The sequence below is a fragment of the Salvelinus fontinalis genome, chromosome 29 (assembly GCF_029448725.1).
Source record: "Salvelinus fontinalis isolate EN_2023a chromosome 29, ASM2944872v1, whole genome shotgun sequence".
Classification (NCBI taxonomy): Eukaryota; Metazoa; Chordata; class Actinopteri; order Salmoniformes; family Salmonidae; genus Salvelinus; species Salvelinus fontinalis.
This window is the reverse complement of record NC_074693.1, coordinates 37,194,377-37,218,191: the sequence shown is the minus strand read 5'-3', so window position 1 is coordinate 37,218,191 and position 23,815 is coordinate 37,194,377. Positions and strand designations below refer to the sequence as shown.

Here is a 23,815-nt window from a genome sequence, read left to right as displayed (position 1 = left end):
GCGTGTGCAAGCAAGGAGGCCTACAAACCTGACTCAGTTACACCGACTCTGTCAGGAGGAATGGGCCAAAATTCACCCAACTTATTGTGGGAAGCTTGTGGAAGGCTACCTGAACCGTTTGACCCAAGTTAAACTATTTAAAGGCAATGCTACCAAATACTAATTGAGTGTATGTAAACTTCTAACCCACTGGGAATGTGATGAAAGAAATAAAAACTGAAATAAATCATTCTCTCTACTATTATTCTGACATTTCAGTAAGGATTAGGTTGAATTATACATGAATGGTATATCCAGTCAGTAAGAACAGATTGCTACTCAAATATACTGTACATGAATGACCCCTTTAGTATCATCCATTCTCTAACCACAATAATAATAATGTGTGACTTCTGATAAAACATTTTAATCCCCTTCTGGCCTCTGTGTGTGTGTGTGTGTGCTCCGTGTCTGCGTGCGTGCATTCTTCCGTGTGTGTGTGTGACAGACGAGACCAAGCTGAAGCTGTGGAATGTGACGACCAATAAGAATGTGCTCCAGCTGCCCAGTATCTTCCACCACCTGCCCCATCTCCTGGCTAAGGAGAGCAGCCTGCAGCCCGCTGTGCACGTGGGCCAGGGACGCACCGGGGGTCAGCACGCACACACACACACACACACACACACTTAGGAGCATACTACACACACAGACACACACAAGCACAGCCATGCATGGACGCAGACACATGCACACATTCTCTTGCACTCTTTCTCTCTTTTATCTCCATCCTTTCTTACTTCCACCTCCTTCCTCCCCTCAGAACAGTAATAGTGTCTACTGTCCAGACCATTTTTTTCATCCTCAACCTCCCCTCTCTGGCTCTCTGCCCCACTGTGGCTGTGCCAGTATCCCATTTAGACTTCACCCTCTGTCGGGAGCTAGACCCCCCCCCCCCCCCCCCCCCTAAACCTCCACCCCCCTGGAGAGGCCATCCAGACTCTCCAGACAGCCAGCTAGACTCTCAGAGGAGCTATTAACCAGTGTGTGGGTGAGTGTGTGTGCGTGTGCTGGCACTTGTGCTTTTGTGTGTATGTGAGATTTATGTTCAGGCCACTGAAACCCCTATAAATCAATTCCTCGGGCCACGTCCGTGAGGGTACCTCGTGGAGCACTAGCCAGGACGCTACCCCTAGCTCCCCTCTAGTAATCAGAGTATGTTTTATGGGCGTATTAAACGGAGAAGATAGCCGCCAGGGTCTGCTTATGTTAGCTCACAATGTGAGAGGAAGGGATGGTGAGGACGAGTACAGGGTACTATAATCAACTGTTGCTGCAGAAACACTGCTATTGATGTGGACTTCCTCCCTATGGGAATGGGAAGTTGGTAACAAAAATATCTGAATTGTAATTCAGCCTTGACAATGTATTCTTCTCTTTCTTTCCATCCCTCACCACCATCATTCATTTACAGGGCATTGTATTTTTATTGTGTTGACAAGATTGCCCTTGTAAGTCATTCCACTATCCACCCCTGCCATATACATTCTACAGCCTTTCTCTCTGTACGTCTCTCTCCTCATCTTTTTAATATCACCATCTCTTTTACCCACTCTTCAGAAAACAAGTTATTCTGTCTCTGTCATGATCAATAAGGCCACACAGGAAAGTTACATTTTCAACGGAAGTGGGGTACGGAAGCAATCTTTCCCTATTGAACAAGTTTAGCCAGGCCTGAATTCAAGCAATACCGACACACACTCTGCACATGTTGAAAAAAAGTATTATAACTGGATTGTAGCCCCCGTCCAAATGTTGTAAATGATATATAATTCATGTCATGGTCACCAGTCAACTCCAACTCAAAAGTTACTTCACCTTCAACCAGTGAATGCTAGCGATGGCTAGCTGTGCTAGCCATTCTACCAGTCTGTCTTAATAGCACACCCTGCACATGAAAATGTATATTTTTAAAGGGTATGCAAATAAAATAAAATAAATGAAATCAATTTTTTTTTTGTCACATACACATGGTTAGCAGATGTTATTGAGAGTGTAGTGAAATGCATATGCTTCTAGATCCAGCAGTATCGAACAGGTAATATCTAACAATTCCACAACAAAACCTAATACACACAATCTAGTAAAGGAATGGGATAAGAATATATAAGTATAAAATATATGGACGAGCAATGACAGAGCGGCTATGATGCAATAGATAGTAAAGAAAAAATAGTGAAGGACATGAGATATGTAAACATTCTTAAAGCATTATTAAAGTGACTAGTGTTCCATTTATTAAAGTGGCCAATGATGTCAAGTCTGTAGGTAGGCAGCCGCCTCTCTGTGCTAGTGGTGGCTGTTTAACAATCTGATGACCTTGAGATAGAAGCTGTTTTTCAATCTCTCTGTCCCAGCTTTGATGCACCTGTACTGACCTCGCCTTCTGGATGGAAGCAGGGAGGCAGTGGCTCAAGTGGTTATTGTCCGTGATCTTTTTTGCCTTCCTGTGACATCGGGTGTTGTAGGTGTCCAGGGTGGCAGGTAGTTTGCCCCCGGTGATGCGTTGTGCAGACCGCACCACCCTCTGGAGAGCCCTGCGGTTGTGGACAGTGTAGTTGTCGTACCAGGCGCTGATACAGCCTGACAGTATGCTCTCAACTGTGCACCTGCAAAAGTTAGTGAGTGTTTTTGCTGACAAGCCACATTTTTTTAGCCTCCTGAGGTTGAAGAGGCAGTGTTGAGGGTCAGCGGAGTGGAGATGTTGTTTCCTACCTTCACCACCTGGGTGCGGCCCGTCAGGAAGTCCAGGACCCAGTTGCACAAGGCGGGGTTGAGACCCAGGGTCTCAAGCTTAATGACGAGTTTGGAGGGGACTATGGTGTTGAATGCTGAGCTGTAGTCAATGAACAGCATTCTTACATAGGTACTCCTCTTTTTCAGATGGGATAGGGCAGTGTGCAGTGTGATAGGGCAGTGTGCAGTGTGATAGGGCAGTGTGCAGAAAATTGGAGTGGGTCTAGTGTGGCAGGTAGGGTGGAGGTGATATGATCCTTGACTAGTCTCTCAAAGCCCTTCATGATGACAGAAGTGAGTGCTACAGGGTGATAGTCATTTAGTTCAGTTACCTTAGCTTTCTTGGGAACAGGAACAATGGTGGTCATTTTGAAGCATGTGGGGACAGCAGACTGGGATAGGGATTGATTGAATATGTCCGTAAACACACCAGCCAGCTGGTCTGCTCAAGCTCCGAGGATGCGGCTAGGGATGCCGTCTGGGATGGCAGCCTTGCGAGGTTTTACACGTTTAAATGTTTTACCATGACGTTTTACTGACGTCGGTTTCAGTTTCTGCCTATAGGAGGGGAGCAACAAGAGTGAGTCATGGACGGATTTGCAAACAGGAGGGCGGGGGAGCGCCTTGTATGCATCGCGGAAGTTAGAGCAGCAATGGTCGTGCGTGTTACTTGCTCGTGTACTGCAATCGATATGCTGATAGATTTTAGGTAGCCTTGTCCTCAAATTAGCTTTGTTAAAATCTCCAGCTACAATAAATGCAGCCTCCAGATATATGGTTTCCAGTTTGCATGAAGTTCAGTGAAGTTCCTTGATGGCCATCTTGGTATCGCTTGCAGGGGGATATACACGGCTGTGACGATAACGGAGGAGAGTTCTATTGGGAGATATTCTCCGTGAATTGTACCGACAATGCCGACATTTGATTGTGAGGAATTCTAGGTCAGGTGAACAAAAGGACGTTAGTCCTTGTATGTTGTTACAATTACACCATGAGTCGTTAATCACATACACCCCCGCTCTTCTTCTTACCGGAGAGATGTTTATTCCTGTCGGCGCGATGCACTGAAAATCCCATTGGCTGTACGGACTCCGACAGCATGTCACCAGCTAGCCATGTTTCCGTGAAACGGAGTATGTTGCAATCCTGGATATCTCTTTGGAAAGCAACTCTTGGTGACTTTGTTAACTAGGGACTGGACATTAGCAAGTAATATACTCGAAAGCGGTGGGTGATGTACGCGCATCCGAAGCCTCACTAGAAGACCGCTCCGGCACTCTCTCCTCCGGTGGCGTTGTTTTGTGTCGGCCTCTGGAATTAGATCAAATGTCCTGGGATGTACAGACAAACAATCCGCTTTGGGAAAGTCGTGTTCCTGGCCGTAGTGCTGGTTGTGCTGGTAAGTTGACGACTCTATGATATCCAATAGTTCTTCCCGGCTGTATGTAATAACACTTAAGGTTTTCTGGGCTAACAATGTCAGAAATAATACATAAAAAAACAAAATACTGCACAGTTTCCTAAGGACTAGAAGCAAATCTGCCATCTCTATCAGCACCATCTTGCAGTTAGGTTATTGACAATATAACCAATGTATGTTTTATCGGACATTTCAACAACATTCCCAACTAATGAGAAAACAGTCATGGTATTTAATTTAAGAGAATGAACAAGATTTAGCAAGGCAACCTTGGGGCTAATTTGAATGCACGCCAATGGCGGAATTTCAGGGATTTTTGTCATCCATACCCACGTGACCGCAGTGAAATGTCCCTCCATAATAAGTTCTATTGACTGGCTCATTCCACACAATCTAGCATGTCGTTGGTTCTTTCTCTCCCTGTACTGACTGTGATTGGTCTGTGTGTGTCCCCGTCAGTGTCGATCGTGATGGGCGTGCCCAGTGTGAAGAGGGAGGTCCACTCCTACCTGACGGACACCCTCAGTTCTCTGATGACAGAGCTCAGTGCAGCAGAGAAGGAGGACTGTGTCATCGTGGTATTCATCGCTGAGGTGAGATACTATAGAATGAGTGTGTGTGTGTGTGTGGTCTGCTGTGTGTCCCGACCTTCTGTGGTCATGGCTTTTGAAGTGAGTCTGTGAACTCTTTATGTGTGAATGCGCGTGAGTGTGTGTATGGGTCTGCTTGCGTGCTTGTGAGTGTATATGTACTGTGTCTATAAAAGGTCAGTGATCTGAAGAGCTAATAAGTGATGCTACCCCAGGCTACTGCCACTAGCACACACATCCCCTACTGCTCCGCTAATAGCCTAGACACTCTTCATCGCTAACTTGTCTGACCCATATTAACTCCCTAAGGTCGATGTCCGCACCCCCGCGGAAATCTAATAAGCATGACAAAAACATCCCCATAAAAATCTGTCAGTTTAAGCTAGAGATATGTTTTTTTGCATTGGATGCATCTCAATCCACCACATTTGCAGATGTAACATGTCCGCATCTGCAGTGAGAGCTGGAGCGTTTTTTTGTCAGACCATGAGACATTCTGAAAATCGGTCTTCTCACAAAATCATCTGTAGTGTCCGAATGGTTTGGCCTATTATGACCCCTCTATGGAAAGATGAGACTCTCCGTTTTGCTCCACTACCCCCACAAGCATCTTGGGACTTGTCTAAAGTCGATGCAACTTCTGTCTGTAGAGTCCGAGCAGTTTGCGCTGCACACTATGACCTTTCTGTGTAAAGGTGTAATAGGACTCCCACAGGCCTCAAAACACTCATCTGAAGGTCCCACGGTACCAGTTGAAACAATTTATTGAAGTACTGTATCAAATAAAATATCATGTTATTTGTCAACAGGTGTAGACCTTACCGTGAAATTCTTTACAGCCTTATTTATCAAGCCCTTTAACCAGCAATGCAATTTTAAGAAAATCGAGTTAAGAGAATATTTGCTAAATAATGAGGCTATATACAGGGGGGGGGGGGGGGGTACCGGTGCGGGGGTACAGATTAGTCAAGGTAATTTGTACATGTAGTTAGGGGTATAGTGACTATGCATAGATAATAAACAGTGAGTAGCAGCAGTGTAAAAGCAAAGGGGGCGAGGGTCAATGCAAATCATCTTGGAGAGCTTTTTGAGGATCTGGAGACCCATGCCAAATCTTCTCAGTCTCCTGAGGGGGAAAAGGTGTTGTCGTGCCCTCTTCATGACTTTCTTGGTGTTTTTGGACCATGATAGTTTGTTGGTGATGTGAACACCAAGGAACTTGAAACTGTTCACCCGCTCCACTATAGCCCCGTCAATGTGAATTGTGTCGTGTTCGGTCCCTCTTTTCCCTTGTCTTGCTCTTGTTGAGGTAGAGATTGTTGCCCTGGCACCACAATGCCAGGTCTCTGACATCCTCCCTATAGGCTGTCTCATCGTTGTCGGTGATCAGGCCTACCACTGTTGTGTCGTCAGCAAACTTGATGATGGTCTTCGAGTCGTGCTTGGCCAAGTAGTCGTGGGTGAACAGGGAGCACAGGAGGGGACTAAGCACGCACTCCTGAGGGGCCCCTGTGTTGAGGATCAGTGTGGCAGATGTGTTGTTGCCTACCCTTACCACCTGGGGGCGGCCTGTCAGGAAGTCCAGGATCCAGTTGCAGAGGGAGGTGTTTAGTCCCAAGGTCCTTAGCTTAGTGATGAGCTTTGTGGGCACTATGGTGTTGAACGCTGAGCTGTAGTCAATGAATAGCATTCTCACATAAGTGTTTCTATTGTCCAGGTGGGAAAGGGCAGGGTGGAGTGCGATTGAGATTTCTTAATCTGTGGATCTGTTGCGGCGGTATGCGATATGGAGTTGTTGTGGCTTTAATTTCATTCATCTGGACTGTTATTTATCTAATCAAGCTAAATATGTTCAATTGTTAGCGATTTTTAATTCATTAATTGTTTAACTTTGGTCAAATGTTTCCGGTAACCTTCCGCAAGCTTCCCACAATAAGTTGGGTGAATTTTGGCCCATTCCTCCTGACAGAGCTGGTATAACTGAGTCAGGTGTGTAGTCCTCCTTGCTCACACACGCTTTTTCAGTTCTGCCCACACGTTTTATATGGGATTGAGGTCAGGGCTTTGTGATAGCCACTCCAATACCTTGACTTTGTTGTCCTTAAGCCATTTTGCCAGGACTTTGGGTCATTGCTCATTTGCGACCAAGCTTTAACTTCCTGACTGATGTCTTGAGATGTTGCTTCAATATATACACATAATTTTCCTCCCTCATGATGCCATGTATTTTGTGAAGTGCACCAGTCCCTCCTGCAGCAAAGCACCCCCACAACATGATGCTGCCACCCCAGTGCTTCACGGTTGGGATGGTGTTCTTCGGCTTGCAAGCCTCCCCCTTTTCTCCTCCAAAACATATCGATGGTCATTATGGCCAAACAGTTCTATTTTTGTTTCATCAGACCAGAGGATATTTCTCCAAAAATTGAGATCTTTGTCCCCATGTGCAGTTTCAAACCGTAGTCTAGCTTTTTTATGCCAGTTTTGGCTTCTTCTACGGTGGATATAAATACTTTTGTACCTGTTATCTCCAGCATCTTCACAAGGCCTTTTGCTGTTGTTCTGGGATTGATTTTGCACTTTTTGCACCAAAGTACGTTCAACTCTAGGAGACAGTATGCGTCTCCTTCCGGAGTGGGATGACAGCTGCATGGTCCCATTGTGTTTTTACTTGCGTACTATTGTTTGTAGAGATGAGCGTGGTACCTTAAGGTGCTTGGGAATTGCTCCCAAGAATGAACCAGACTTGTGGAGGTCAACAATCTTTTTTCTGAGGTCTTGGCTGATTTCTTTTGATTTTCCCAAGCAAAGAGGCACTGAGTTTGAAGGTAGGCCTTGAAATACATCCACAGGAACACCTCCAATTGACTCAAATTATGTCGATTAGCCTATCAGAATCTTCTAAAGCCATGACATCATTTTCTGGAATTTTCCAAGCTGTTAAGAGGCACAGTCAATTTAGTGTGTGTAAACTTGTGACCCACTGGAATACAGTGAATTATAAGTGAAATAATCTGTCTGTAAACAATTGTTGGAAAAATGACTTGCCATGCACAAAGTAGATGTCTTAAACGACTTGCCAAAACTATAGTTTGTTAACAAGAAATTTGTGGAGTGGTTGAAAAACGAGTTTTAATGACTCCAACCGAAGTGTATGTAAACTTCCGACTTCAACTGTATGTACTCTACCGTTCAAAAGTTTGGGGTCACTTAGAAATGTCCTTATTTTTGAAAGAAAAGCACATTTTCTGTACGTTTAAATAACATCAAATTGATCAGAAATACAGTGTAGACATTGTTCATGTTGTACATGACTATTGTAGCAGGAAACGGAATAGGCGTACAGAGGCCCATTGATGGAATATCTACATAGGTGTACAGAGGCCTATTATCAGCAACCATCACTCCTGCGTTCCAATGGCACGTCGTTAGCTAATCCAAGTTTATCATTTTAAAAGGCTAATTGATCATTAGGCTAATTGATCATTTTGCAGTTTTGTTAGCACAGCTGAAAACTGTTGTGCTGATTTAATGAAGCAATAAAACTGTCCTTCTTTAGACTAGTTTAGTATCTGGACCATCTGCATTTGTGAGTTCGATTACAGGCTCAAAAAAGCCGGAATCAAATACTTTCTTTTGAAACTCGTCAGTCTATTCTTGTTCTGAGAAATGGAGGCTATTCCATGCGAGAAATTGACAATGAAAGCTTCAGAAGAAAGTTCTTTGTTTCTGGCCATTTTGAGCCTGTAATCGAACCCACAAATGCTGATGCTCCAGATACTAAACTAGTTAAAGAATTCCAGTTTTATTGCTTTTTATTGATAATCCATGAAAAAAATCTGCTTTTTCAGCCGTTTCCAGCTGCAATAGTAATTTACATAAACATACTGTAAAAATCATATTTTTTAAATACTTTTTTCTACATTGTAGAATAATAGTGAAGACAAGAAAACTATGAAATAACACATGGAATCATGTACTAACCAAAAAATTGTTAAACAAATCAAAATATATTTTTTATTTGAGATTCTTCAAAGTATCCAGCCTTTGTCTTGCTGACAGCTTTGCACACTCTTGGCATTCTCTCAACCCGCTTCACCTGGAATGCTTTTCCAACAGTCTTGAAGGAGTTCCAACATATGCTGAAGACTTGTTGGCTTCTTTTCCTTCACTCTGCGGTCCAACTTATCCCAAACCATCTCAATTGGGTTGAGGTCGGGTAAATGTGGAGGCCAGGTCATCTGATGCAGCACTCCATCACTCTCCTTCTTGGTCAAATAGCCTTTACACAGCCTGGAGGTGTATTGGGTCATTGTCCTGTTGAAAAACAAATGATAGTCCCACTAAGCGCAAACCAGATGCGATGGTGTATCGCTGCGGAATGCTGTGGTAGCCATGCTGGTTAAGTGTGCCTTGAATTCTAAATAAATCACAGACAGTGTCACCAGCAAAGCACCCCCACACCATCACACCTCCTCCATGCTTCATTGTGGGAACTACACATGCAGAGATCATCCGTTCACCTGCTCTGCGTCTCACGAAGACACGGCGGTTGGAACCAAAAATCTTACATTTGGACATCTGACCAAAGGACAGATTTCCATCCTTCTATTCTCCATTGCTCGTGTTTCTTGGCCCAAGCAAGTCTCTTCTTATTATTGTTGTCATTTAGTAATGGTTTCTTTGTAGCAATTCGACCGTGAAGGCCTGATTCACGCAGTCTCCTCTGAACAGTTGATGTTGAGATGTGTCTGTTACTTGAACTCTGTGAAGCATTTATTTGGGCTGCAATTTCTGAGGCTGTTAACTCTAATGAACTTATCCTCTGCAGCAGAAGTAACTCTGAGTCTTTCTTTTCTGTGGTGGTCCTCATGAGAGCCAGTTTTATTATAGCGCTTGGTTTTTGCGGACTGTAATTTCTCTTTGCTTATTTGAGCTGTTCTTGCCATAATATGGACTTTTCCAAATAGGGCTATCTTCTGTATACCACCCGCACTTTGTCACAAGACAACTGATTGTCTCAATCGCATTAAGAACGAAAGATATTCCACAAATTAACTTTTAACATGGCACACTTGTTAATTGAAATGTATTCCAGGTGACTATGAAGCTGATTTACAGAATTCCAAGAGTGTGCAAATCTGTCAAGGCAAATAATCTCAAATATAAAATATATTTAGATTTCTTTAACACTTTTTTGTTACCTCATGCTTCCATATGTGTTATTTCATAGTGTTGATGTCATCACTATTATTCTACAATGTAGAAAATAGTAAAAATAAAGAAAAACCCTTGAATGGGTAGGTGTGTCCAAACTTTTGACTGGTACTGTATATACAGTGCATTCGGAAAGTATTCAGACCCCTTGACTTTTTCCAGAATTTGTTACATTACACCTTTATTCTAAAATGGATTCAATTGTTTTTTTTACCTCATCAATCTACACACAATCTACACACAATACCCCATAATGACAAAGATAAACCAGGTTTTTAGAAATGTTCACATTTACATAAGTTATCAGACCCACAGTTTGTTGATACACCTTTGGCAGCGTTACAGTTTCGTGTCTTCTTGGGTACACCTGTATTTGGCACACCTGTATTTGGTGAGTTTCTCCCATTCTAATATGCAGATCCTCTCAAGCTCTGTCAGGTTGAATGTGGAACGTCGCTGCAAAACTATTTTCAGTTCTCTCCAGAGATGTTCGATCAGGTTCAAATCCGGGCTCTGGCCTGGCCACTCAAGATCATCCAGAGACTTGTTCCGAAGCCACTCCTGTGTAGTCTTGGATGTGTGCTTAGGGTCGTTGTCCTGTTGGAAGGTGAACCTTCGCCCCAGTCTAATGTCCAGAGTGCTCTGGAGCAGGTTTTAATCAAGGATCTCTCTGTACTTTGCTCTGTTCATCTTTCCCTCGATCCTGACTAGTCTCCCAGTCCCTGCTGCTGAAAACATCCCAACAGTATGATGCTGCCACCACCATGCTTCTCCATAGGGATGGTGCCAGGTTTCCTCCAGACATGACGCATGGCAATCAGTGCAAAGAGTTCAATATTGGTTTCATCAGACCAGAGAATCTTGTTTCTCATGTTCTGAGAGTCCTTTAGGTGCACTAAACTTTGATGATCTTGGCACTCACAGGACTTCATGTTACACAATAAATGTGTGTTTTGTTCGATAAAGTTAATCTTTATGTCCAAAAACCTCAGTTGAAATTGGCGCGTTATGTACAGTAATCAGTCTCAAACAAACATCCGGTGAAAATGTAGAGCCACATCAAATTACAGAAATACTCATCATAAACATTGATTAAAGATACAAGTGTTTAACATACATTTAAAGATAATCTTCTCCTTAATGCAACCGCTGTGTCAGATTCCAAAAAGGCTTTACGGCGAAAGCACACAACGCGATTATGTTAGGTCAGAGCCTAGCCACGAAAACCATACAGCCATTTTCCAGCCAAGGAGAGGGCTCACAAAAGTCAGAAATAGCATTAAAATTAATCACTTACCTTTGATGATCTTCATCTGGTAGCACTCCCAAGTCTACATGTTAGACAATTAATGTTCGTTTTGTTTGATAATGTCCCTCTTTATGTCCAAAAACCTCAGTTTTGTTGGTGCGTTTAGTTCAGAAATCCAAAGGCACAATGGCACTCTCAACATCAAGACGAAAAGTCAAAAAAGTACAATAAAAGTTAGTGGAAACATGTCAAACAATGTTTCAAATCAATCCTCAGGTTGTTTTGTCATAAATAATAAATTATATTTCAACCGGACAAAAGTTTCGTCAATAGAAAAGGAGAAACAAGAAAAAACACTTTCTCATTGAAAGTGCTGTATCTCCCTCATTTTTCAGAGTAAAAGCCTGAAACAATGCCTAAAGACTGACCACATGAAGAGGAAGACATAGAGATCGTGAACTGGGTCCTAAGTCTTTGTATGGTGGATAGGCTTTCAATGGAAAAACAGACTTTCAAAATAATAGTACTTCCTGGTTGGATTTTCCTCAGGTTTTCGCCTGCCATATCAGTTCTGTTATACTCACAGACATTATTTTAAGTGTTTTCTATCCAAATCTACTAATCATATGCATATCCTTGCTTCTGGGCCTAAGTAGCAGGCAGTTTAATTTGGGAACGCTTTTCATCCAAAATTCCGAATGCTGCCCCCTACCCTAGTGAAGTTAACTGAGTGGCTTCCGTCTGGCCACTCTATCATAAAGGCCTGATTCATCGAGTGCTGCAGAGATGGTTGTCCTTCTGGAATAGTCTTGCATCTCCACAGAGGAACTATAGAGCTCTGTCAGAATGACCATTGTTAGGCCGTCACCCTTCCAAAAGTACAACTATCTCTGCAGCACTCCACCAATCAGTTCTTTATGGTAGAGTGCCCAGACGGGGCTCCCGAGTGGCACAGCGGTCTAAGGCACTGCATCTCAGTACTAGAGGAGTCATTACAGACCCTGGTTCGATTCCAGGCTGTATTGGGAGTTCCAATAGGGCGGCGCACAATTAGCCCAGCGTTGTCCAGGTTTGGCCGGGGTAGGCTGTGATTGGAAATAAGTATATGATCTTAACTGACTTGCATAGTTACATAAAGGTTAAATACAATGTTTTAAATAAAATGTCAAAAATCTGGTTCTTGATCAAGGTCCTTCTCCCCGGATTGCTCAGTTTGGCCTGGCGGCTAGCTCTAGGACGAGTCATGGTGGTTCCAAACTTCTTCCATTTAAGAATGATGGAGGACACTGTGTTCTTGGGGACCTTCAATGCTGCTGAAACGTTTTAGTACCCTTTACACAATCCTGTCTCGTAGCTATACGGACAATTCCTTCGACCTACTGGCCTGGTTTTTGCTCTGACATGCACTGTCAACTGTGGGACCTTATCTAGACAGGTGTGCCTTTCCAAGTCATGTGCAATACATGTTATTTACCACCGGTGGATTCCAAGTTATAGTGTGTCAAGGATGATCAATGGAAACAGGATGCACCTGAGCTCAATTTTGAGGGTCTGAATACTTAGGTAAATAAGGTATTTGTTTTTTATATTTATTACATTTGTAAAAAAAAAGTTAAAAAATCTAAACCTGTTTTCACTTTATTATGGGGTATTGTGTGTAGATTTCTTTTATATTCCATTTTAGAATAAGGCTGTAATGTAAAAAAAAATTGGGAAAAGGGGATGGGGTTGGAATACTTTGAATGTACTATATATATGTATGTGTATATTCTGTATATATCGATTACAGGCGCATGGGCCAACAGAGCTTGTGGGCCGCACCACCTTATTGTGGTTGTGTGAGGTGTCCAGTACACCAGTGAGGCGGCAGGTAAGCCTAGTGATTAGAGCGTTGGGCCAATAACCGAAAGGTTGCTGGATCCAATCCCTGAGCTGACAAGGTAAAAATCTGTAATTCTGCCCCTGAGCAAGGCAGTTAACTCACTGTTCCCCGGGGGCTGATGTTGATTAAGGCAGCCCCCCACACCTCTCTGATTCAGAGGTGTTTGGTTAAATGCTGAAGACACATTTCAGTTGAACGCATTCAGTTGTACACCTGACTAGGTATCCCCTTTACGCTCTCCCCTGCTTAGTGTTGCAATGGCGAACAGGCTAGCCGCGCAGATAGGCCTGTGTTTGTTCACTGGAATCGATTGTGAAGAAACCCTAATCATGTAAAAGGGTTGTTTAAGTCCAAAGGACCCTGTGGTGATGGATGATTATGTGTGTGTGCGTGCATGTGAATGTAAGACGTGCAACAGCATGAATAGTACATGTATAACCAAAATGTGTTTATTTCTGTGTGTGTGTGTGCCCCTCCCAGTGTATTGCTTTCCCCTGCTGTAATAGCATAACGTAAGGGCAGACTGACTAATGGTGTAGCTGACTGGCCAGCCGGAAAGGTCACGAGGAAGCGAGATACATATAGAACTGTGTGATTAAGCCATGCACCATGCGTCAAGTTATTATCACCAACATTAGTCAATCACACACACAGACGCACACCCACCACACATGGATTTTGCGTGTGTGTGTGTTAGTGCGTGCCTGTGCGTTCCTGTGTGTACGCGTGCGTGTGTCTCGTAGCGCCTTGTGGTGTGTGTGCGTCCATGTGCGTCTCTGCATGTGTGTCTGTGTGTGTCTTGCTGCGGTGTGTGTGTGTGTGGTGTGGAGTCCCAGTCTGTCTGTGTTACAGTCCCCAGAGTGGCTATAGTTAAAAGGCAGTGAATGACATCTGCATTAGTTAACACTTTCCAATGGCTGGCAGGCCTCTCTCTCTTTTTCCCTTTCTCACTCTCTTTCTTTCTCTATCTTCCCCTCTCTTTCTCCACCTTGTTTCTCTTTGTGTAGTTCTCTTTTCTTTTTATGTATTTCTCTCTCTCTCTCGCTCACCCCCCCCCCTCTCTCTCTCTTGTGTTTCCATCTCTCTCCTTCTCCTGAATGTGTCATAGGTTATGCCATCTCTCATTTTTATTACCCACGACTCTATAGGGGCATCTGAAGAGCACGGAAGTAGCAGCTCTCTGAGTCTTTCTTTCTCTCTTTCCATCCCTCTCTTTCCCTCCAAAACTTGTCACACTCCCCTTTCTCTCTTCAACTATCCATCGGTCTGTCCCTCTGTCTCTACATCCCTCTCTTTCCCTCGCGTCTCCCTCTGTCAGTGTGTGACCATAAGCAAATAAAACACAGAACTAAACAAATAGGATGCAAACAATTTGGTTCCGTTGTCTAGGTAACTACATGTTGGAACAGGACTAGAACAGTAGGTTAATGGATTAGTTAGGATAGTATCGTCCATGGCCTTGGTCCCCTGGTTAGGTAGTTATAACCTCTCTGTACTGCATTGGATTTTACTTGACTGTTGCAAATTGATTGGCTACAGTTTAGGGCAGTGTATGACATATGAAACAATGGTTCTATGAAACGCATACACTAAAACCCACGTGACACGTTGGCTGAACACATGAACAAGTCATGATACACGCATGTTCCTCAAGTGTATTCCATGTCCAGGACCAAGGGTGCCAGGTTGTCAAGCAAGGCTTGAAGTACTAGACCACCAACGCAATGTGGAGAGGTCATTTTCTGACTGTCATTCTTTTTAAGCTTGTTCCTTGACAGTCCTGTCAATTGAAGTCGCAAGCCTCTTAACGGACTCTGCAGCAGACATTGTCACCTCTGAGGTCCTGTTTCTCACTTCTGGGGTCATGGTACATTCCACCAGTGGAGTGGCTCAGAGCTGACGAGGGCGCCACTCCACTAGCTCATCAGCCGTGGGGAGGTCTGGTGTTGACGGGGGCCTAATATAGCACACACCAACCCCTCGGAGAGATGAAAACAGTCTGGTGTTCCTTCAGTTTTTCAATTTTCTCTCTCTGTCTTCTCTCTCAATCTCTTCTCTCTCACTTCTATCTCTTTCCCTAGTCCTTTTCAGCCTCCTGACTTAGGAAACCAGATTTTGGGCTAAAATGTCCTGGTACTGGATGAAGTTCACGATTCTGTTGACCTTAACAAGGGTCGAGGACCATTGGAAGTAAAATAGCCCCATAATATCAATGATTCACCACCATATTTCACAGTCGGTATGGGGTTCTTTTCTGCTTATGCATTCTCATTTCTACGCCGAACCCACCCCTGGTGTTCATGGCCAAAGAGTTCTATTTTCATGGAGGAATGGTCTAAGATCCTTCCCAATGTGTTCTCCAATTCATATAACATTTTAGGAAAAGGCTCGTTGCCGTTATCTTTGCAAGGTGAGGTATTGAAAGGTATTCGAAAACAGAAGTGTCAATAATTGGGACCCCTATCTTTTTGCAAAAAAAAATATTACTTGTTAAGTGAAATCTCTTTGAGCAATTGTATTAGCATAAAATAATAGAATTTCCCAATTATTTCAGCATACAATTTATCTCAGTATTTTAATTATTTATTTTATACAGTCATTTTTGCTCATCTTTATTAAGGGTGTCAATAATTACTGGTTTCTCCTGTTTACAAGATAATGTTTTTCATAGCTGTCCTGGCACTGAGGGTGGAAATTTGACAGGATATTTTGTATTTCCCTTGTGATAGTCCCCATCCCCTCCCTTCCTCCCTCCCTCTATTCCTCTCTCGTCCGGTTCATTTGAGGAGCGAAGGATGCGATCAGTGATCCCAGGTGTTTCCTGTTAGACGTCTGATCCCTTGCTTCTCTCTCTCCACCTACAATGCTCCTCCATCCTTCTCTCCATCTGTCAGCCTTTCGGGATGGAGATACATAGTCAGGGAATTTGGAATCATTTGTTGTTTAATGGCCAAGAAATTTCTGAGGAAAGTTTTGGAGTTAGCCCTCCAGAAGGGCATGGCTAGTCTGAGCAACAAGCAAAGAAAGATGGCGTCAGCTGTTAGTTAAACAATTAATAATTGGTATTGCATAATGTTACTGTGCATTACTTTTTTGAGGCAAACCCTTTTGAACAAGCATGATTTTGGTTTTGCCTGTGAGTTTATATGGAAGTCGTGAAGCAAACTTGGCCAGTGGATGTATACGTGTGTACATGTTATCCTCTCCTTGACCTCATCACAGCTCTGGATGCCGGATTTATACAAAGCCAGATAATTTCACCATCAACCCGGTGCTTCCACTTGGGGGGAAACTGGAACAGCCCACAATCTCCACTGTGGCTATCTTGGAACACTATTGATGCGTTGCACAATTACTGTGACGTTGTTGTTGTGATAGAAAAGCTATTTGTTTTATTTTTTATCCAGGGCAGATTGTAACTGACAAAGGCAAAAGTCTTGTAGACAAATCGTTCTTTGTGTACAGCAGTGCAGTGCACATGGGAACAGTGTGTACATCATGTACAGGCTTTATTTCTGCAGCCATACCATCTCTTAATGGAACAGAAAACGGCATTGACAATGGGTTTTTATTTGTATTTTTGTATTAATAAGTTTCTTGTTTTGCAGACGGACCAACAGTATGCCAACAGCGTGGCTGACAACCTCAAGCGCCTGTAAGTACTACGGGATGCTGTTTCCATGGAGACCTGCCTCTCCATGGAGAGGACTGTTGTCACTTTCTATTCGGGCTCAGTGTGTGTTGGGTGGACCTGTGGAATAAGGTGTTTGTGTGTGTGGTATTTTAAAATTATTTTGTTATTGTGTGTTTGCTACCTGCGTTTGATGTTTGCATGTTCATTTACTTTTTTGTGTGTGCATGCGTGTGTGTGTGTGTGATGTATTCACTCTACTTGTGACTTATGTCACGTTTGGTCTCTGCTTGTCTGTTTAAGTCTTGGATCTATTCCACACGTGTGCACATCTGTCTTCTTTGACGTGTGTGTGCATAGTGTATTTCTATTTGAATGCATGTTTGTTTATGTGTGGTGTGTGCATTTCACTGTGTCCTGTTTACCTTCCATCATGCATACACACACACACACACACACACACACACACACACACACACACACACACACACACACACACACACACACACACACACACACACACACACACACACACACACACACACACACACACACACACACACACACACAAAGTATTGTATAACTAACCTTGTGGGGACACACACTTCAGTGCCATTCACAATCCTAAATTCCCCAAACCTAACCCATCCTCCTAGCCACTTCCCTAGACCGACAGTATCCCCCCTCACAAAATGCCCACTGTGCAAGTTTAAGACCCTGCTGTTTTAGACAGTCATGTTTGTCAGTGGGAGATTGAGCCAGAGCTTTTTTTTTTTGGACCCAAGATGATACCAGTGGTCACTCCGTCACTGTCACTCCCCTAAGTCCCCAAGCAGTGTCACCTCAGGGGAAATGGGCTGCGTCTCAAATGGCACCATATTCCCTAAAGTCCACTGCTTTTGACCAGAGCCTGATGGGCCCTGGGGAAAAGTTGTGTACTACATAAGGAATAGGGTGTCATTTGGGACATGGTTGGAGATGGCTATGGGGGTGGACGGAAGGAAGGGGGAGGGGAGTGGTATGGAGGGAAGAGAAGAGGGGAGGAGGGAGGTCGAATGTGCCCCCTGTCACCTTGTCGTTCTCTCAGTGAGATTGGAAACACAGGAGAGAGAGAGAGCGTGTGTGGGTGTGTGTGGTGTGAACTATTGTGAGTTAGTGCGTGGGAGTTCCTAAGGGGCAGCTTTTCCTGTCCTGGGTGATTGGCAGGGTTAGTGATGCACACTTGACCCCTGTCTCTCTCATGATTGGATCCTCTCTCTCTTCGTACGTCCTTATCTGAATTTAATTAAATTCAAACATTGAATTTGAGTTGGCCACACCCCACACGAAGCAGAATTGGAAGGAAGTAAAATGTAATTCAAACCAATTCAACTGAGATGTGAAACATGAAAGTCTAATTTGTTTGTCAAATCTTTTATCAAAAGATTATATTTTTGTATTTTTCTTTGTCATGAAATGTTACATTGTTCCCTTCCATACTGCAGTGTTTGATCTAATGCATTCTGGGAAATGTATTTTTTTTAAATCATATTTAAAAACATTAAGGTAATTATTAAATGTACAACCCACAACAGGATCTTAAAATATTTCCAGTCCACTGTAATTATTAAACATTGCTATAGGAGAACGAGTTTTAAAAATGAAATGTTTCAAGCTTATGCTACATGGTATTGGTAACCATACATTATGTCAAAATAAACATTACTATGGTGTTAAATAAGCCATTTGAATTGTATTGAATTAAAATTCTGCTTCCTGTTGGGTGTGCCTGTCAGGCATTTGAATAACCTGACAAGAGAGGAAGTGATTATGCACAGGGTGGGAGAGACCAACATGCTGTCGTGTCTGTCCGTTTGTCTCTCTGTCTATCCTAACAGGGCTGTGTCTGTATGATAGTTGTAGAAAATAAAATGTATAGTTGATATCTCTCTCCACTCTCTCTCTTTACTCTCCTCCTTCTCTCTCTTTCCCCTCCTCTTTCTCTCTCTTTTAGATTTCCAGTTGAGATCCAGTCAGGTCTTCTAGAGATCATCTCTCCATCAGTCCACTTCTACCCCGATTTCTCCCGTCTGAAAGAGTCCTTCGGAGACCCCAAGGAGAGGGTCAGGTAAGACGGCAGCCTTCCCAGCAGATTGCTGCAGCTTTCACAACTGTCTGAGCAACCCACTGCAGTTCAGTACAGGAGACAAGTTTAAATTCAAGTCTTGTCTTGAACCGTGGCCCGTTGTTTCATATGAGGATGCTGTGACGATTCCTTGTTGTGTGCGCCCGCGTGCGTGTGTGTGGAATACCGTCAGGTCGAGTCGAGGACACTCCACTGCTCTGATCTTGTGTGACTTGATGACATCACCTGTGTCTCCCCTTCTCTCGTCACTTATTTAGTACCCCGCTGTGTGTGAATGAATGCGCGTGTGTGACATTCCAACGTCGAGACTGTTGTCTTCTTTTATTTAGCACTCTTCTGCATGTGTGAATATGTAATGGTCATGACTATGCGTGCATAAATGTGTGTATGAGAGAATCTGTCTGTCTGTTGGTCTGTTTGATTAGCTATCTAGCTGTGTGTCTAACTCGCTACTTGTCTACCTAAGTGCCTGTCTGTGTATGTGTTGGTGTGTGTGAGTATTTACAGTCAGGTAAAAAAAATTGGGCACCCTTGATAAAGATGAGCAAAAAAAGACTGTATAAAATAAATAATACAAATACTGAGCTATATCTTATGCTCAATGTATTTATTTGTTTTATACTAATACAATTGCTCAGAGAAAGAGATTTTGTTTAACAAGTTATATATTTTTTATCATAAAACCCTTTCATGCGCGAGTTCCAAATATCTAACGGTCGCCCCAGCGTGAGTTTTCTTTTATGGGACGTGATGTTAGAACGTTCTCTCGGTTGCAGTTTGTGATTGTTACACAACAGTACATTTAATCCGCGCTGCACTCAAATCAAGGCACTTAGCCTGTTTTTATTTATAGGCTGTTTCTACTTCAAATTAACAACGAATTATTAACAAGTTGTTATTTTCTAAGAACAGTTTGAATTGAGGTGTGTTCCGCCTCCTCATTCATTCACATTAAAAATAGACATTTTTACTTTTGCAAACAATTCATTTTTGGTACATTTCTGACGCGGACAAAATTCCCCAAGCACTTCCCAATTGTTTTCATGCATTCCGATTCTTGCATATTTATTTTTTATTTCACCTTTATTTAACCAGGTAGGCTAGTTGAGAACAGGTTCTATATACAGTGTGTGCAAATGAGGTAAGGTTGTGGCATAGATTGTAATGGGCACATATTATGTGTGTAAAATACTTTTTTGAAGGTTGTACTGATTATGATGAGCTATGCTAATTCCAGCAGTGTGTAGCCATGTTTGTTGACATACAATGCATTCTGGGTTTCACGTCTGTTGGATCTGTTGGACGTCTGTTGGATTATAACAAAATGAGGTGAGTAAGGGTTCACAAATTTTTTGGGGGACTTCCGGAAATTAATGGTGGGATGTGAATGATGGTGGATGACCCCCCCCCCCCCCCCATGTATGAACATGCATACTATAAACAGACCAAACTCATCTTGTCTCCTCTTATTATCTTTGGTTTCTGTGAGGATAAAAAAGCATGGCAGCGCGCAGAAACTAGCCATCGTCGGATTACTTTCGATTTGTAGTGTTTTACTCAATTATTTCGATCAATGGTGAGCTCACCCTTGATGTGATTAATTATGAATAGTAATTTATATTAGCTAATTCATATTGTAGTTTGTCAGCGAGAGTTATACAAATATGACCGCTTGTGTTATGTCAATCTTTCCTCAGTTAGCGCTAGGACAAATGTAGCCAACATTTTCCCGGTTTGGATGATTGTGCTATGCTGTAGATACTTCTGTGAATGTCTGAACATTGCACCCAAAAATAAACTGCTCATATTCTGGGCATAACGTTTTATGGACTGTGTTTGTGTAAATTGTTTCTGAAAAAAGTGTGGCCAGCTCAAATACTGATTGTTGCATCATTCGAAACTGTCCGTTCTAAATCAGCGTTCTAATCACACCGGGACCACTGTAGAATGATCACACCCGTGTGTTGGTACTTGTGAAATAGACAGCTGCCCCTCAACCATCCGGGACCCCCACAAACCTCTCCCGCCATTCCCAAACCCGAGACCAGAAACGGGCTACCTGAGGGCAATACCAGAACAAATGGTCTATTGATTCTGTATCTTTACAACAAAATCTGCAGAGGTGGGATGATTGTATGCCCCAAATATTCAACATTTTGTTGGTGGCAAGAATTCGGTACAATATGTTTAACTGAAAAGCACGAAGTCTTGAATCAACCCATACACCCTGTGCCATGGAATCGGTGCATAAAAAATCTCTTCCCATCTATTTTGCATTCTGCACTGCTGTCAACATCCTGGTCCTCAAATAAAACTGGTATACTTTCTTGTGCTATTTTTGTTCCTCTGCCAGTTTTGATCCTTTATATTGGGCAGACAGACCAGTTCCCTACCTGCCACTGCAACCTGCCTGCTCCATTTTTGGGGTAATGCTGTAATCAATTGGTTGTCATTGGATTGAGCAGACCTTCCCATACAATTTGGATAACTCCATGAAAGATAACTCTACAATTCCAATGTACAATATAAGTTAAAAACAAAATACCCTTTTCAAACATCTTTTCCATAAATGCAGGTCTTTTATCAAACAGCACATTTAAGTCCAAGCATAATATTTCTTGTAATATTTGTTCTATATTTTCTGTGGGATGAAATTGTAACCAGCTCTGCAATGCTTGTTTGAAAAAGAGAGATACTTTGAACAATTAATCGAAAATGAGGCATGGCAATCTGTACAAAGGCAAAAAATACATTTTTAAACAACGAATGAGCTTTTCTTAGTAATCTACATGAGAAACATTTTGGGTTCAAGTAATACTTTTGTACGTGACGATTTTAGAGAGAGGTTTAGTGCTTTTATATTTAATCATCTCAGCCCACACAGTTCATATTCGTTATACAGATAGGCACGTTTTATCTTGTCTGGTTTAGCATCCCAGATGAAGCCGGGGGGGAAAAATGTGCTTATATGATTTGAAAAACGAATCATCAGGAGTAGGCATGGCCATAAGTAAATGACTAAACTGAAATATGACCTAGGAGTTAATCAGTGTAATTTTTCCACAAATAGACAAGTATTGACCTCCCCATGGTAGCAGGATCTTGTCTATTTTGACTAGTTTTCTATGGAAAGTCATTGTGGAAAGCTCATTTATATATTTTGTGATATGAATACCAAGTATGTCTACTTCACCATCAGCCCACAGATCCTTGATATCTTTTATCTTTGCTTATGGACTGCCCGCTTTAATTCAAACTACAGGTTTTCAATGGTGTTCAAGTCCATAGACTGAGTAATGTTGAATGTTCATTTTGTGGTGATTTAATCATTTGTGGATTTTTGTGTGTGCTTGGGGTTATTGTCTTGCCGGGAGATTCACTTCTGGCCAAGTTTCAGCCTCCTGGCAGAAGCAACCAGGCTTTGGGCTAAAATGTCCTAGTACTGGGTAAAGTTCATGATGCTGATGACCTTAACAAGGGTCCCAGAACCATTGGAAGCAAAATAGCCACATACCATTAATGATCTATTTTTCTTTACAAATGTAATCCCCTGGGGTTTATTAAACGGCATTAACACTTGGATTGGAACTGGTGCTATGGTTAGATTACATAAAAATATATGGTTGCCTCTTCCAGGAGCCTGAAACTTGGACCTGACTGGATGTGCCTAAGTATGTTTGCCTTTCTTTGTTTATTTGTGCGTTAGTCTGGCTGTACGTCTCTGAGTGTGGGGTTGTGTGTGGTGATCCTTCCTGCGCGCAGTCAGTCTGCTCTTTGTTTTATTTAGGCTTGGCTGCGCTGCATGTTATTTTGAAGATGAGACTTGATGAAGGCGGCTGCCTGTGTGAAGTCAAGTCAGCCACGTGTGTCTGTGCTGCTGCTCATAGCTCTTCTATTCCTAACTCAGCCATGGTTATCTAATTACCAAGGCAAAGTAATCCATAGACTCAATTTACCTCTCGCCCCACAACCCTTAAAAAACCTAATAGAATAGTCACTGTTTTAAAAAACTCCTGCTTAGTTTACTTAACTGCTTTGGCTACTTTGTAGCTCGTTTACGTAGCCTGCTTAATATATGCTTTATGATAGAAATACAGAAGGATAAAATCAAGTTGTTCAAAGGTGCAGTACAAGTGAAGTTTCCCTCCTGTTGTCTCTCCTCTCCTCCGTGGGCGTGCCAGGCTCTCTCTTTCACCTGTGTGTGTAATCCGGGGAGATTTGTTCAGATTAGCGGTTTAGAACGGGCTCACTCTGATATGATTACTAATCTGGGAAAGGGAGGGCACAACTCTCCTCAATCACAATCCCGCCAGGTACAAACATTCATCCCCACACTTACACACACCTGCACATAACTTGTGCCCACATGCTCAGATGGGTGAGAGAAAAAGAGAGAGGGATAATTAGTTCCTGCCTGTCCAGGTGTTGAGTGTCTGGTGTTGAGCTATTGTGTTGAACACAGACATTCTGTCCCAGCTCTTTGTGATTATTACCGCTACATTAGCCAGGTGTATCGTGTTAGTGTTAGCAGGTGCACTGCACGTACCACCACATCCACAGTGGGTGTGTGTGGGATGTTTATCCTTTGTGTCTTTTCTTTTGCTTGCATGTCTGGGTTTGTGTGTCTGTGCAGTTGTGACTGTGTGTGTGTACTGTATGTGTAGTAAGTTTAGTGTGCGTGTGTTTGTTTGTGTGTGTGTGTGTGTTTAGTTCAGTATGTGTCTCTGCATGTATGTTTAGTTTAACGTGCGAGTGTGTGTGTTCGTGCGTGCGTCTGTCTGTGGTGATTTATGTGCTGCAGTAATGAGTGTGAGCAGGGAGAATGGCTCCCTGGGCTGCTACATGCCATTGCCATTGCTTATTCATGAGGAGCACTTAAGACAGGGGCCCATGTCTCGCTGAAGTATTTAACTAGTCACACACACATAACCA

At 42.8% G+C, this 23,815-nt stretch overlaps 1 protein-coding gene across 1 annotated transcript in view; it reads left to right on the top strand.

Annotated features, from left to right (window-relative positions):
• The window catches only part of LOC129827948 (alpha-1,3-mannosyl-glycoprotein 4-beta-N-acetylglucosaminyltransferase B-like), a 229,780-nt gene that overhangs the window by 108,065 nt on the left and 97,900 nt on the right, over positions 1–23,815 (top strand). The window contains exons 3-6 of the mRNA XM_055889251.1: positions 488–631; positions 4,652–4,785; positions 16,736–16,782; positions 18,752–18,865. Coding sequence (XP_055745226.1) covers positions 488–631; positions 4,652–4,785; positions 16,736–16,782; positions 18,752–18,865 — 439 coding nt within the window. The remainder of the gene's footprint in view (positions 1–487; positions 632–4,651; positions 4,786–16,735; positions 16,783–18,751; positions 18,866–23,815) is intronic.